Source organism: Paramormyrops kingsleyae, chromosome 20 (assembly GCF_048594095.1).
Source record: "Paramormyrops kingsleyae isolate MSU_618 chromosome 20, PKINGS_0.4, whole genome shotgun sequence".
NCBI classification, from domain to species: Eukaryota; Metazoa; Chordata; class Actinopteri; order Osteoglossiformes; family Mormyridae; genus Paramormyrops; species Paramormyrops kingsleyae.
The window spans coordinates 9,512,712-9,529,736 of NC_132816.1; the positions used below are offsets into that span (position 1 = coordinate 9,512,712).

Genomic DNA, 17,025 nt, shown 5'->3' on the forward strand with positions numbered 1-17,025 from the left:
GAGACACTGCTGGGTTTCTTGGTTCCGGTTCCCGGTCATTTTTCTTCATGAGGGTTGTTTGAATCACACTTTGTCTGGCTGCTCATCAAGGACTTATTTACCATGGAAGACTGTACCAGGTGCAACTGCCCCAGAAACCCCACTACCATGTGAAGGGGGTGATTCGGTGGGACTGTTAGTGATGCCACTGGCAACGGCATCACTAACACCTCGCTGTGATCGCAGCCCCTCGTGTATCACAAGCTGCAGCAAGTGTGCGAAACAGCCCAAGATAGCGACTCTCAAATCATCCATTACGTAAAATACTTCCAGATCGTTACCCTTCTAATTGAAAGTTCTTATGCTCCTCCTACTGCAAAGTGAATGCATGTGACATCACAGAAGGTGGAAGTCACAGCACTCATACCTATTAAGTGGCAAAAAAAATGGATTGGCAGCATTAGTGTTCAGCTTAAATTCTAAATCTAAAATGGGAAAGAGCTGTTGTGAGATTGATTGTACAAATGTTTAACACGAAATAGGAGCTATCTTTTTAGAGAATGCTGAAAACTAAATAAGTATCGGACATGGATTGGTTACATATGGGCAATACCTGATCTGTCTAAGTATGAATTGGTACAGATACCAATCCCAAATATCGGATCAGTGCACCTCTAGCTCCAAGTAGACCGTTTTTAACTACATTGTTTAGGTGTGACAAAGCAGGCTGGGGAGAATCATTTGGAAAAAGGGCTCTTTATTATTCAACTATTTTAATTTAAAAAACATATAAATGAAGGATCAGATAAATGTTTCGTGGGTCATATTACATTTGAACCTGAAGATAATGTTCATAGTTTGCACGCAGAAGGAACTCAAAATAGGGTTTGGACCTCAACCCCTCCAGCTCCTCAGCCTGAAGCAGATCTTGGACGTCAGGAAGATAACCCTGTAGAGGAACACCTTGGAGGAGACAGGGAAAAATTACTGCTAAAGCACAGCTTATTTTTATTAACACAAAAGAATTTAGAATTGTGGAAAACCCATATGAATTAGCACAGCTGCCCTTACCTTCCTGAATAAGCTTCTGCAGAACCTTCACAAAGATACTGTCTTTGGCTGCTTCTACTGGGTCATCAGCCCCGTCAACAGAGGACCATCTATGCAGAATGGGCCAAAAAAGGATCAGAGGGTAGTACTAACAGAACTGTCCTCCATCCTCTTTTACATGTGGCTGACATGTAAATAACCACACATCTATACAGTCCATTTAGATAACAAAGACATACTCGTCCCTCTTCAGAGCCTTGCAGAAGATTTCACACTTCAGGCTCTGAATGTCCACTGCATCATCCTGCAATAAAGACAATGTTCCATGTATACATCTACTGTGGAACATACAGAGGTGCATTGCAGATTAATCACACACCCGTTCCTATTTAATCACAATTATTTGACAAGCTACCCATAAATAAACAAAAAAAAAAATCCTCAGAGGAAACAAGCCCGAGACTGAGATCCCGGTCAGAGCGCTACCTTGTCGATGTAGTCCAGCAGATCCAGGGCCTTCTTGAAGTCGTACTCATTAGCTCTCCTGTTGTCATCACAGATATACAGCTACGGAAAGAAGGCTCAGATTAGTCTGGCACTTTTCATGGTTCTAAGAAACATGCAGTACTCTATATATCAAAAGATATGCAAAATAGCTCATTAAGTGTATGATGCCAAGGGCAGCTCTGCTTCTCCTGACCGTGCTTTCTCAAAAAAATATATACGACAAACAAACAACAACAAATTTATTTTTGTATAGCGCATTATAACAACATTACATTATACGCAGCTTTGGAGAAGCATCTGCTAAACAAATCAAATTCTAAAATGTGAATGTAATGTAAATGTATTGTAAGCACATACTGCAACTGCCTGAGAAAACTACAACAACTACTTTTGCATCACAGCTCACTGCTCTGATATCATGTGTGAGGGTCCAGCACCCTATAGATGATGGCAGATACATCAGCGTTTTAACAGTAAGAGATGGCAGAAGTGGAGCGTCCTAAGGGGGGGGGGGCTGGGAGCCCGATGCTCACGCTGACGAGGTTGTGGGGGCTCAGCAACGGCATGGTGTCCGGATTGAGCCGCTTCTCCTCCAGCAGCTGCTTGGGCAGAGTCTCCTGGTGGAGAAGGAAGCGCTCCTGCTCCACCATATCTGCAGGGAGACATGGCGTTAGCGTGCTGTACTGAATAAGCTATACACTGCACCATCACTGGCACACTGGCATTAGCTAGGGGGCGACAGTGTGGGGAGACGCAGTGTTAGCGTGACGCACTGGATAAGCTACACACTGCAGGCATGTCAGGCATTAGCTAGGGGGCGACAGCACGGGGAGAAGCAGCATCAGTGTGACGCACTGGATAAGCTACACACTGCAGGCATGTCATGCATTAGCTAGGGGGCGACAGTGCAGTGGAAAAAAGCTTGTGTTTACCTACAAGGGGAAAAGGGTTCACAATTTACACCTGCTTTATGGATGAGCTGCGCATGCATTTCTGAGTTAGGATATGCAAACTCTTTCTGGAATTTAAATTAAGTGAATTGTTGTTCCAACTTACCATCCAACTTTCGCTGTAACACTGCCTCTGAATAATCGGAGGTGAGGGCTGCGAGCTTGCTGAGGGCCAGCAGGGTCTTCTTTTTGGCAAAGTATCGCGTCTCTGCATTGGCGAGTCCATACAGAGTGCGGTGAGCCTACAGGGGAGAGAGAGGACTTCATTAGCAGCCAGACTGCTGCATGTTACAGGCCTAGCAGGCAGCAGAAGGTCCAGCAGGGCCGGCTGTCAGAAGGTCCTACAGTAAGGAGAGATTTGACCATTTACACAGCAAGGCAGCTGACAGAGTCTCTCTCCAAAAGACCTTCAGAAAGAACAAAACACTCAGAACGTTAATCGATAATGACAGGTTGAGCTGAGCTTCTTTCTGGACAGTGTTTCTGCGCAGTACCGTAGGTTGACCGGCTGTGCATGGTGCAGACCTACCTTCTGGAAGTCGTCGATGTTGATCTCGTGCAGCCAGCTAAGGTGCTCATGGGCCTGCAGGAAACTCGCCAGCTGCTGGTGCTGAGCCACGGGCTGCGACAGCAACTTCCCCCGTTTGCCCTTTTCCATGTACCAGCGGAAGAGAAAATCTGCAAAGTTCTGCGAAACAGAATGAACAGCAAGTCAGTGACACAAGGAGCAAACAGAATGAGTAAAATGTACAGTGGTGCCTGAAAGTTAGTGAACCCTTCAGAATTTTCCATATTCTTGCATAAATATGACTTAAAACTAGAGCTGTCAGGAATACCCGATTAAACTCGATTACTAAAAAGCATCGATTGAAATTTTCCTTCTCGTTCTCGGCAATATGGAAGGAATGAAGGAAGACGTGCGTATGAGGGTCTAGATAATTTAATTCACATTAAAAGTGAATGAAAATGCAGTCGTCTGTAAGTATTGCAAAGCAGAACTTAAATATCACCACAGAATGACTGCAATACAAGTATATCTTAAAAGACAACATTCAGGAAAATAACGTGAGGTTAACCACAGATATATATATATATGCCATTTGGCCTCGCAGAGTAGCTTAGCCTGTCTTTGTCATCGCGTTGACTTAAATTATTTTGCTTAATTTACTTTCTGATTCCTGTATGTCAAAATAATTGCTGCTAAAACGAAGATGAGCCCCGTCACTTAGCCACATCAATCTATTTATTTTTACATAATCTAGATAATTTTGAAAAGGAACCATCATTAGAATGAAATAAAGCTTACTAAGTTTGGTTTTTGGTGACTAATTAAAAAAAAAAGTTTTAGTGCAGCTTATTGAAGCTTGAAGCCAGCAGAATATCGCGGCCCATGAGATGTGACAGTCGCATGTGCATGAAATGCCATGTTGATATTAACATCGCACATCGTGCAGGCCTGTCAGGGCGGCAGAATGGCGTGGTGGGTCGTGGTGTCGGCGCACATCACCACTGTGTGTGTGGAGTTTGCATGATCACTCTGCATGGTGGCTTTTCTGAGGATCCTCTGGTTTCCTTCCACTGTCCAAAAATATGCAACCTAAATGAACTAGTGTGCTTAAACTGACCATATGTGTCATTCAGTGTGCACCCTGCAGTGGTTGGTTGATTCCTGCTTAGCACTAATTATATTATATTATACATCATATCATATTATACAATACAATATATACTATATTATATATAAATGATTATTTGAATCATCAGATTAATTGGTAAATTGCTCAATTATTGAAATAATCGATAATGACAGCCCTACTAAAAACATCATCAGGTTTTCACTGGTTGGAAAAGAACAAAATAAAGATTTTGGAATCACCAAGTCCTGATCTTAACCCAATAGAAATGTTGTGGAAGGACCTGTAGTTCATTTGAGAAAACCCAGCAACAGCCCTGAGTTAAGGCAATTCTGTATGGAGGAATGGGCTAAAATCCCTCCAAGTCGATGTGCAGGACTGATCAAGATCTACTGGAACTTTTATATGTAGTTATTGCTGTATAAGGGAGTCACACCTAAAACTAAAAGCAAAGGTTCACATACTTTTGCCACTCACAGATTTGTGTCACTGGATCATTTTCCTCAATAAATAAATGGCCAAGTATGATATTTTTGTCTCATTTGGTCAACTGTGTTCACCTACTTTTAGGACGTGTGAAAATCTTGTGATGTTTTAAGTCATATTTATACAGGAATATGGAGACTTCTGAAGGGTTCACTAACTTTCAAGCACTACTATATAAAACTAAGAAATTTAAATTCAGCTTGCTGACACAGAGATTACACATTCATGTTGAATGTTTCCAGTAACTGGCTTGAGCAGCCATATTACTTTACACCTGCCAATCAAAAGCCACACTTCCGAAATCAGACTGCCGCCACAAGAAATAAGCCATTTATCGACATTGAATGAAATTGCGAATATATCGTCAGCATGAAACCGCTTTCAATAGCTAGTCTGCTAAGTGCTGGAAATAACTATACACTAGGTACAAGAAAAAACAGCTTGTGGTCATCTTTATTGTTTAAATATGGCGTGAAGGCAGCGTACCTGGTCTGCGAACTTGGTCATGTAGCGCTGTAGCCGGCTCTGGTTGTCAGTCTGCTCGCACATCTGCACCAGGATGTCGAAGTCGCAGTACTTCTCTGCTAGGACTGCCACCCACTGGTACTGACCCAACTCCACTGAGGCGAGACAGAACAGGAAAGAGATCTGACCATCAGCTCCAGTGCCAGCTACAGGGTCCAAACGTCCAGTGTCTTTATTCGTCACATACACAATCACACAGAGTACGACATGCAGTGAAATGTATTTGCAGTGCCCAACCTATTAACAATAAAATAGAATACAAAAATAAAAATAAGAAGATAAGAATGAAATGGAGTAAAATAAAATGTAAAGATATAAAATATAAACTCGATGGGAGATTGAGAGTGTTTGAGGCACCGAAGGGGAGACTTACAGAGCGGCGTCAGCAGCTCGGCCCGTTTCTGCATGTACTCCATCTCCAAGCTCCTGTATCGCTCCTGCTGGCTGGCCCGGTTCAGTGAGGTCAGCTGGGCCACGTAGGTGCCCAGGTAAGAATCGAGCAGCGCCACCAGCTGCTCATTCAAGGTGCTGCGCAGCTGCGTGTCCACATGCGGGTACACCGTCTTCACTACTACCTCGTGCTGCTGGGCGAGAACCGTCCGCACACCCCCAGGACCACTGGAGGCTGAGAACGAAATCAAAAGGATGGAGAGAATTAAAGGATGGCTTTCGGGAGAGGAAACAAGAGCGAGAAACACCCTCAGTATGGACAGGAACGTTCAAGAGAACTAAACAGGTCTGAATGTTGGATGCTGGTGCTGTAAACAAAGGACACACCCCACAGAGAAACACAGCGGTTATGATCCTCAGCAGATACCCGGCACATGCCCTACCTGTCCAGGGAATGTACTCCGGCTCAGATCTGCCGTCTTCTGGGCCTCGGTACAGAGAGGCTTTGGTTTCTCTGTAGCTGGTAGCAGCTTGAAGCATGTCCTGATCAGGGAGGAGATCATCAGATCCAGCTAAGTTTCGGCTTCCTTCTAAAATGCCATTCCACTATAAAAAAATATTTCCGAAAATCCATTTGATTTTAAGTTTATGACTTAAAATGTTTCCAACAGAGCCAGGTCCTGTAGTTCTGTAACCTACATTTATTTAGGCAGCAGACAGCTGTCAGCACAGACTAGGACTGCGGCTAAATAATACATTTTGACAAAGTTCTCCACGATGAACTTCACTGACCAGCTACCAGACTGCTACTTCTAAAATCTGCTGAGAGAAAAGTCTTTATACATACATACATACATGTATGTATGTATGTATGAATGTATGAACGTATGTATGTACGTACGTATACATATTTATATATTTTAATGAAATTACCTTTTTAATTTGGAAAACGAGTCAGTTTGTTATAGCGTTCCTTCAATATCACTGCATATACAGTATATGGGAGTATTTCAAATTATCACAAAACAAAAAGGTGGCTTGTACACTGTGCAAAGTTTTGATGGCGCACCACAGCCGCACTAGTGCTACGCATGAGCAAATGAACAGGAAACACACAGGAGCTATTCTAGACCGCCAGAAAAGGCAAAACCACCATAAGTGCTCTCTATTCATGCTTATTAAATTACCATTAGTACGAGGAACTTTTTAATACCTTTTGTCATTGTAACTGCTAAAAACACTCATTATCAAAGTCTTGAAATTGTCTGCCTGCTGCCACCTTAGAATTTCCATTGAGTAAGTGTTTGTGAAAATGCTTAGGCTAGAATCTGGGCTTATTCTACTTTGATTGACAGTGCTGGTGTGTGTTTGTGTGCGTTGAGCTCATTGGGACCAGTGGTATTTTTTTTCTACCTTGTTTAACCATAATATCTCCTCTTTCAGAAGATGTTGTGGCTGCTGAGCTGTCCCTTTCTTCATCGCGACTTCAGTGCTTATTGCATTCATGGTAAAACAAAACTGTTGCATGTAGCATGCTCCGCTAACCGATTTTAATAACCATAATACAGTTTGCTAACCTTTGGGCGTAAGTAAAGTCCGTATAACACCAAAACGCTGGTGCCCGTTATCGAAAGTCCTACAATAACAGTTTGTTGCCGTCAATGCGATTTTCTGGAGGAAAATTAATCGTTTTGATTAATTAAGCAATTGGTAAGTCGACATATTAATAGATAGTAGCAGCACGAGATTAAACAGTGCAATAATATCAAATTACCCTGTTCATCTGAACAAGTGTATTCATCAGTAACTCTTTCCTTTGCTGCAGTGGTGTTACTTTAGTTTTGATGCAATTTGAAAATAAGAAGAGGTCCAGACATTCACTTATACAATCTGCCTACAAAGGCTGACAAAGATCTGTCAAACACTTTTTGAGTTATCGCAGTAACAAGATCATGTGTCTGAGGCTGGCATTCTCTTTGTTAACACTATTCAGGGTTGCTTTAATTTTGGTGCAATTTCTCTCAAAATCTGATCAGTACCAGTGTGTCACTCATAAAACATGTCTGCAAAGTTTGAAAAAGAGAGTGTAGGGTTACTGTGTTCACAAGACCAGCACCCCGTGTGTATTCTCATAAAGCAAAAAACAAACTGGTGTTGTCTTACCTATTTATAAAACTTAGGTAGAATTTTTTATTATTTTTTTTTTAAACAAAATTACCTAGGGTCACTTTCCAGACTATAGACAGTTTTTGATCTGATAAGCTTAATGCCTGCGTTGTTTTTCATCACAACAGAAGAGCAAGAGAAAAAAAATGAATACAAATATCGACAGCTTTCGGGCAAGTGCCGAATTCAGCAGAAGCGTTAAGCCACGAATGACGGGCAGATTACTGCCGTGTGTGGGAGGCTTTTTCTTATGGTGGGAGACGGGGACAAACATTTTCAGAAGAGAACTGTGTTGTGAACCTTTTCCACACATGGAGTCGGCGATCCCTGACACGAGCTGCCGTGTACCTTGATGATGTTGTTGACGTTGACCACGACCTCCGCCCACTCCACGGAGTCGACGGGGTACTCCCTCAGTGTCCTCTCCTCCTCCTCCAGAAGGCTCTCGAAGATCGAGGAGACCTGAGACACCTGCCAACGGACCCACACGCACACAGACATCCTGTATATTTACAGCAGGGTTTTAAAAAACGGCATTGGGTGTGCAAGGCGACGCCCCCCCACCTCTCTGAAGAACACATCGGCTGCGGTCAGGCTGGCCGGCACGGGGGTGCCGCTCTTCCTCAGCGTGCTGCAGATGGCGGCGTTGACCAGCGCGGGCAGCTTGGTGTGGTAGTTCTTGAGCACGATGGCGGCGGAGAGCTTCTCGGCGTGCTCGCACAGGAGGAGGCGTGTGGCCATGGGCACGGAGCGAACCGTCACCGAGGTCAGGCGCTCCAGGAGAGACACCTGGTGCGGAAAAGGCATTCAGGCACGGAAATAGTCACAGAGGAAAGGGCGGGGGGGGGGGGGGGGGTCGGGCGCTATCCAGGGGAGTCCGGAGGGGGTGAGAAGGCAAGGTGAAATTTTATCAGGGGGCCCAGAATTTCCAATTACACCCCTGGCACAATTCTCCCTACACAAAGAGACACAGATAACAGGAACAAACACCTTTTTTTAAGAGCAATACTGCAGTAGATAGAAGCCAAAACCTTCATACCTGCTGGAGGAAGTCCATGAAGAAGCAGTGAGCTTTCATCTTATCCTCCAACTGGTGAAGGACAATCAGGGATGTGAGCGTCAATCCTGCACTCTCTGCACGTAAAGGGTTAATAACATTAGTACAGAAACGGTGAACGTGAGACACTTTGACACCTCATTGGAATTTAAGGGGGGGGGGGGGTGAAAGTATCTAATCATCAATTCACAAACTTTTTAAAAAGTACCCAACTTCAGTAAGCTGTGTTAAAATACACATTTTGTGTGTTTCCACAAGGTTTTGTGTTTCTAATATAGTCAAATAAATCTTAACACTACAGAATATGGGAGCTTGATCATCAGCAGGTTGTGGTGTGCTGCCCCCCTGAGGACTGGGTGGGTACTGCACTGAAATGGCTGACTTCCCTCACCATCAGGGACGGACTCGGCCCAGCGGGGGTCAGAGGCGGGGTAGTCGTCCACCAGGTCGAGATCGATCTGCATGACGACCCCATCCAGCTCGGCGTCGCCCTCCCCATCGCCATCAGCGGGGAAAAGCTCATCAGTCATCGTCTGGGAGCTCAGCAGGTCTTTCCTGGGGAATGATACACACCGTATCAGGATGGGGGGGCGGGTACAGGGGTCACAGCTGGTGACAGGCAGAGGGTGTAATGCTTCATGAAAACCACAGCACAGAGGAACGCAAGTAGGCATGTTACAATTCATGATACTGGATTCATGATTCGATTTTCCCATAGTATTTCTCAGAAAAAAAAAGAATCAATTAATCATGAATCATTAATCATTAAAGCATCTTTAATGAAATATTGCTGGTGGACCAGTTTCATGTGCAGGCAGAACAGCTATACTGGTCCACCAGCTATACCAGCAGCTAACCAACACTATACCAGTCTGCAGTTTTTCAGCAGCGTGTGTGACGACACCGACTTCATCAACTCCATACAGAGTAATTCACTCATGATGCAAAACTGTCATCGGTAGACCATGGAGTCTAGGAAACACCTTTCCAAAATACCCTTGCTATCCAAGGCACGCAAAATATTTTGAGGTTTCTCAATCCCACGTTCTTTAAAAATCAATCTTGGCCAATAATTCCAGCCGATATTTAAACTATCAGATATATCAATATTAAAACTTAGTAGCACCAGAGCTAAAGACATAACTACTAAAATAATGGAGATGATTGCAATGGACAATCTGCCATTTTCCATAGTGGAGAGCAAGTGATTATGTCAACTCATTCACCATTAGGACCTCGCTGTACGTATCTACACTGTGCACATCCTACCGGCAAAACTGAAGGAAAGCCGCCTTTAGCAGTTTGGTTTTGTCCTCCTGAGCAATCGTCTCCATCCTCAAGGAACCTTCAGCAGCCCCTCCCTTAAATTGGGGGAAAAGCAAGAGGAGTGTTTAATAAGGACTGGGATATGATGCTTAAACGAATGGCTGTCAATAGCAGAATCTGTCAGTCTTTACATGATTTAAAGCAGGGCTGGGCATTTGACACATTATCTGTAGGAATTTACTGGTCGTTGGGCCATTCTTCGCCTTATAGGGCTGGCATGGGAGCATCCGCAGGGCCGCAGAGCGACAGGAAGGGTCAGGAACCCACCTCCGGTGCAATCCCAGCCACGGAGGAGGACAACGAGTCCTCCATCGTCTCAGGGAGCATAGACGCGCCTTCCTGGGCCACCACGGCCACCAGGCCGCTGTTCTGGGAGAAGAAGACGGGCAAGCTGGCACAGCAGCCCGCGCCCAGGATGCGATCTCCTGCAGGGGCACGGGGAGTCGGGAACAAACACGGCCGACCACTTAAATCTATGGGCAAAAGCCTAATCCACAATTACTGTAACAACCACAGATGGGGACACAGGGACAGAGAGAGAGACGGGAGAGACGAGGACAGAGAGAGAGAGACGAGAGAGACGGGGACAGAGAGAGAGAGACGGGGACACAGAGAGCTGAGCCTCCCTCACCGGCAGAGCTGAAGGGGATCCTCTCCTCGGGCAGGCTGCCCCGCCCAGTGCCAGAGGAGCAGGCGTAGATCAGGTCGTCCCTGTAGAGATACGCAGCCATGGTGGGGGAGGGCGGGAGCAGGAAGCGCATGGCCTGCAGCTCCTCTTCACCCTGCGGGGGGGAAGGGGGGGGGGTTTAAGGCAGACGGGCACTTGGCCTTTACTGCAGAGAGCCTCACATCCATCACACCATGGAAAGGATGGGCACAGCAGCACCACCCTCTGGAGAGGGTACCTGGATCAGCACTAACCTGAAAGGGGGGATTGTATTTGGTGACCTCCACAGAAAGCGGTTCTGTCATGATGGGGTCACTGTCCGGCAGGGTGAGCAGGCAGTAATAGACCAGGCAGGGGGTGTCAGATGGGTGCCACGCGGCAGCCAGGACCACCAAGCCATCCCTGCACACACGGGTACATTCACATGTGGGGGGAGGCTCCAGACCTCCATGGAGAAGCGGGAGGAAGACGGAAGGCTGCTCCTCGTACTCACAGGCCAAGCTGCATGTCCAGGTACGTCACCCTAACGCCCTCCTTAATTTCTTCATAGTTGCTTTCTGAGCCCTGAAAAAAAAAAAAAGTTACAATTGGCAAGACCAAAAAATTCACCTAAACAAATTCTGCTCTGACGTGCGTCAGGACGAGAAACTTTAAGATGACAGACGAAAGTGGGATGAGGAGCTGAGGGAACGAACCCAGACGGCGTCTCTGATGCTCTCCGTCACGTTCTTGTTGATGTCCCAGCTGAGCACTTGGTGTTCGGAGCTTTCCTCCACCTCCCACTTGCTGAGGGAGCAGCTACTCAAAGTGTAGAGCTGGCAAGTGGCCCGCACCCAGAGAAGGCTGTGTAACTGCGGAGGAAGCGGACGTGGAGTCGGGTAACGCGACAGCTTGGACAATACTGTAGGGAAAGGTCACATTCTGCCTTCGTGTTCAAAATCAATTAGCCAGAACATTTTCAGAAGTTCGCAGCCGAGTGTGAAGCGGCTGGGATGAGAATCAGCACCTCCAGATCCGAAACCATGGTCCTCAGCCGGAAAAGGGTAGAATGCTCTCTCCGGGTCGGGGATGGGGTCCTCCCCCAAGAGGAGGAGTTTAAGTATCTCGGGGTCTTGTTCACGAGTGAGGGGACGATGGAGCAGGAGATCGACAGGCGGATCGGTGCGGCGTCCGCAGTGATGCGGGCGCTGCATCGGTCTGTCATGGTGAAGAAGGAGCTGAGCCAAAAGGCAAAGCTCTCGATTTACCAGTCGATCTACGTTCCTACCCTCACCTATGGTCACGAGCTGTGGGTAGTGACCGAAAGAACGAGATTGCGAGTGCAAGCGGCCGAAATGGGTTTCCTCCGCAGGGTGGCCGGGCTCTCCCTTAGAGATAGGGTGAGGAGCTCATTCATTCGGGAGGGAATGGGTTGCTTTAATTGAGAGGAGCCAGATGAGGTGGCTCGGGCATCAGCTTAGGATGCCTCCCTGGTGAGGTGTTCCAGGCATGTCCCACTGGGAGGAGGCCCCGGGGAAGACCCAGGACACGCTGGAGGGACTATGTCTCTCGGCTGGCCTGGGAACGCCTCGGGATTCCCCCCAGAGGAGCTGGAGGAAGTGGCCGGGGAGAGGGAAGTCTGGGTCTCCCTGCTGAGACTGCTGCCGCCGCGACCCGACCTCGGATTCAGCGGGAAATAATGGATGGATGGATGGATGGATGGATTTTCAGAAGCATGACCCCCAAAAAGGAGTTAAATTAAATGAGCGGATTCAAAATTCGGAGTTTCAATCCATCTTCTGTCCAAGGAAGTACAGGGAATGACGAGGGCTAGGAGCAGCCAAGAAGACAGACACTGGGCTCCCAGCTCACAATCACAGCAACTCTTTGGACAGCAGGAGGAAACGTCAGAACATGAAGGAAATGAGTCAAGGCCAGGTGACAGTACCATACCAATCCAACCAATCAAATCAATCAAACAGATCATCCAATCAAAGGCCCTCTAGGACTGTCATCATACACAACTTTGTGTGTTTGGTCTGGCAGAATTGTGTGTTTTCTGACTGGTCTTATACTGTAATTTCGGTGCAATTTTTAAACAGCACATTCATCTACATTGCATTCCACTGCCTTTTTAACTAATGCAGTAAATATTCAGGTCTACCTTCAATCATGCTCTCGAGATCATACTTTTTTGTGTAAATTTTAAACAAATACATTTTCTCATTTCGCTCGATCACAGCTTTATCCTGATTGGGATTTCTGTCAGATTCACTTAACTAAAAATTTCACAAAATACAGACTTAACACTTAACTATAGACATAAAACAATTTTAAAACTTAAGGTTTTGTTTCAAATCTGTACTTCAAGAAAAATGTGCAGAGGTAAAGATGGACCGGGCACCATCTTCAGTGTAAAGACTTACAATGGAATCAGCAGGAGGCGCTAGAATACCGAAGAGGGAGGACATCCGCCTGCCGATACCAGACAGAACACCATGTCCTTGCTGCAGCGCCCTCTGCTGGAGCCTCCCAGAGGTATCCACAGTCAGACGCAGAAGCTGGCTTTTGTAGGACGACAAGACGAAGCTGTTCCCCTAGGACGACAGAGAACCTTCCAGAGATATTCGAGAGAGGACAGCAAGCAGCGTCTGAAGAACACATCCCGCAACTATCACAACTGACACTTTCTGTGTCACATCTGACACTGAACTACACATCCATCAGATCATGACACCTTCCCTTCAGAGATACAACAAAAATAAAGTTCAAAAGGAAAGTTCCTTGATCTTTCCATTTTTACTTTTTCGATCGAAACTGATGTGTTCCAGGTGGCCACATTTCAAGTAATACGCTTTTGTGGAATGAGCATAACATTTGGTATAGATTTCCAGAAAACGCCAGTAAGCAAAGAGAATAATGACATGTCAACATAAAACACAGGCATCAGGGGGGAATGGCACAAAGCAGGATTTCTTGCTCAGTCGATACCTTGTTGGATTTAAGGTAGTCTGGGCTAAATGGACATTATCTTTGTTCACTTACAATTAGGTCACAATACCTTAAATCCAACAAATTATCTGGCTAAGCAAGAAATCCTGCTTAGTAGAATTCCCCCCAGGTCAGGTTGGGGAGCATGTACTTCAAACTCACTTAAATACCTGCATGACAGACAGTCTAACACAGGGGTCACCAACTACGGTCCTGGAGGGCTACTATCCAGTAGGTTTAGTATCCTACCTGGCTTCTGATGAGCTGCACTAGTTCTCAGGTAAATACCAGGAGCAGGTGTGGCTCATCAGAAGCCAGGTAGGATAGAAAACTTACTGGATAGTAGCCCTCCAGGACCGGAGTTGGTGACCCCTGGTCTAACACCTGGATAGCATTATTTCACCTAAAAATGGATAATCGGCAGAGGTGGCAATTTCAGGTCCAGAAAGTTAAAATGATTTACTTTCAACCAACCAGTTGAGCATAAAGAGTCATAGTCTCAGAGTACTCAACTGGTTGGTTGGAAGGATCCGCTTTAAATCATGGTCTAGATTTTTACTTACTGGACCTGAAATTGCCACCTCTGATGATCGGTCCCTAAAAAATACTTGCAAGCTTTTACCACAAACTTTAAAAAGGTTTAAAGATAAAGTAGATGATAAGCAGCCCATTTACCATTAAATGTAATCCATGTGTGTTGGGGGAGGGGCATATTGCCCATTGATTCCACTAATTAATTTGCTGTTGGGTTTCAGGGACCTTCAGCTCTCATTTCACATGCATTTTCCAGACCTGGGCCATTTAAATTTACCAGGATGTGTAGGACACCCAGCGCCTTGAAATGTAGACCTTCACGTTACCTTGACAGCTGTAAGGAAGTTGCAGAAGTTGCCACCCACGTCTGCCACAGCCTCGATGAAGGTGCCCTCGTGGGCCAGGTTGGGCCAGAAGCGCACAGTTCCCTCAGGAGACACGGCCATCACCGAAATCAACTGCACAAAGGCAAACAGACAGCCAATTATTTTCACCCCACTGGGATGAACGATACAACGGGCAACAAGTGAAAATGACAGCAGACGTCTGGAAGGATCCGCTTTTCGGGATGTGGCTGGTAACCCCACCTGAACTGGGGCTGTTTCCAGTGGCATCGCAGACGATATGGCGACGAGGTCTGCAGAGTACGCCAACTCACTGGGCGACAACTGGAGCTCTTTACATACAGACAGCTGGAGAAAGAGGTTATAAATGTCACTGAAGGGGAAGTGCATGACATCAGAAGATAAATCACAATTAAACCTAGCGGTGCACCGATCCATACCTATTAGACAGATCGGGTATCAGCCATATGTCACCGATTCACGTCTGATATTTATAGCACTGGTCAAGTTCACAGACCACATTACACCAGGGGCCTGTACTATGAAGCGGGGTTACTGGCTTATCGGGGTAACTTGTCAGATTTAAGGTAGTCTGGGCAAAATGTAAGTGAACGAATATGAAGGCCATTTAAACTGTGGTACCTTAAATCCTTTTTGGCTATTGTCGTGTACAATGAATCTTTGGATGACATACATGGAATAACGTTTCTCTTGTGCTCTTATGAGACAATTGAGACAATAGAAAAAAACTCTCCAGCACAGCTTCCAAATGGCATGACCAGTCCCTCAAACCCAGACTAAGCCCATTTTTCCATAATCAAAAGTAGTAAACAAGTAAAGTTCACAAGATGATCTGACCTTGTAAAAGGAAACTTAGATAAAAGTTTAATTTGACCAAACAATGGAGAAAAAGCATTCCTTCTGAGCCGTCCAATGAACAATAGCAGGGTCATGCAGCTGGCATGGCAAAAAAAGTTACAGCTCATGAATTATCATTTTTCCTACCCACGGTGTAGAAAAGGTACCAGACCTAAAAGGGATGTTTTTAATAAACAAAAAGTATTTCTTAGCTACAGAAGGTATGTGTAATTCACATGCCAAATTTCTTCATAGTCAAGAATGGCGATACAAAAGCCACTTGTTGGATTAAAATGGAATAGCACTTTGCATTCCTTGTCTGTAATTACATATATAAAAATCAGTAACTGCAATCTCACCGTGTGTGCAGATGTTACACGCACCATTAAACCCCAAAAATACTTTACCTTGGCCACCGCAGTCTGACCAATCTTCCAAACAATGAGCCGCTCCCCACACACCATCCAAGCCCAGCCGCTCTCCTCCACCTTCACGGAGATCTGGGCATCAGCTGGTGAAACAGCATCTACACATGAATACCCTCCTTACTCTATTAGATACCAAGATTAGTTATGCACAAGTGACTTGTATAAAACACCCTGTTCAGTATTACATATATAACTGTATATAAAACTGACAAGGTTTACATCTCAGAAATTCTGCAAAATTTAGGGGGTGAATTTTTTTCACAGATCATTAATATCACAGTTAGGTTTTATCTTGCCACTTCAAAATAAAACAAAAGGCTGTAAGCCATAAGAAAAAATCATTGTATTTCAATTTGAACTGAATTGCATAGGTACTGTATGTCAACAAATAACCGTAAATCGAGTTACCCCTACGCAGGAAAAAGTACGAGACAAAACGGGTATAATAAAGTCGCCAAATAGTGAATGTCATGTTAAAATCACCTTGTGCGCGTGCTTAACTGCAAGTCACTACTATGATGCGCTAATCCATTACAATAACCACATACCTTCGGCCACAGTTAAAGCCTCCATCACTTTGACAGGCAGCGAGGAGCCAAACGTTTGTACATCAAAATTCAATGACTCGGCGGCCGTCTGACTCTGCACCCTTATGGGAGTCCCTCTGGAAAGGAAGAAGAAACGAAAGAGGCTGACAAACGGCCTACCCGTCGACGATCGGACAGCGTACAGCGCCTAATAAACACACAGGGGTGACTTCAGGTAGTCCGCTACCTGGCTGACAATGAACTCCTCCGAGCCGGAGAGAAGAGAATTCCAGTCGGGGTAGCGGCAAGACTCTTCCTCCCGGCTGTCCGAGCGGCTGGCCTGCGGACTGAAGCAGGAGTGGATCGCGGAGAATACATCGTGCAGCTTTTCCAACCAAGATACCAATAGTTTTTTTATGGTTACATTGAATTAATGCCTGTTTTGAACTGCCAAGCATGTGAAAGCAACCTCTCGATTCAAAGCGCGCTGTGGAGGCGCGCAGGTTTGTCGCGCCTGTGACATCACTTCCGCCAAAGAAGCCGCCAGTTAGCCGCTGCCAAACCCGTCGCTCACTTCGAAGCAGACATAGCGGGATATCGGCAGGTCGCAGGATCGTTCCGAAGCTT

General features: G+C 45.6%; 1 protein-coding gene across 1 annotated transcript; it reads right to left on the minus strand.

The window, feature by feature from the left end:
* Positions 1-719: 719 nt before the first annotated feature.
* Positions 720-16,985, minus strand: nup133 (nucleoporin 133). Its single transcript, XM_023824924.2, has 26 exons — positions 16,646-16,985; positions 16,420-16,535; positions 15,851-15,954; positions 14,829-14,933; positions 14,568-14,699; positions 13,143-13,313; positions 11,433-11,588; positions 11,231-11,301; positions 10,992-11,139; positions 10,702-10,852; positions 10,338-10,495; positions 10,014-10,105; positions 9,136-9,299; positions 8,727-8,821; positions 8,252-8,476; positions 8,036-8,158; positions 5,965-6,064; positions 5,505-5,756; positions 5,093-5,226; positions 3,016-3,174; positions 2,593-2,728; positions 2,070-2,188; positions 1,516-1,596; positions 1,269-1,333; positions 1,051-1,139; positions 720-942 (listed from the first exon to the last, which is right to left on the minus strand). The coding sequence occupies exons 1-26, from the start codon at positions 16,774-16,776 to the stop codon at positions 806-808; spliced, it is 3,414 nt and encodes a 1,137-aa protein (XP_023680692.2). The 5' UTR covers positions 16,777-16,985; the 3' UTR covers positions 720-805.
* Between the last annotated feature and the right edge of the window lie 40 nt (positions 16,986-17,025).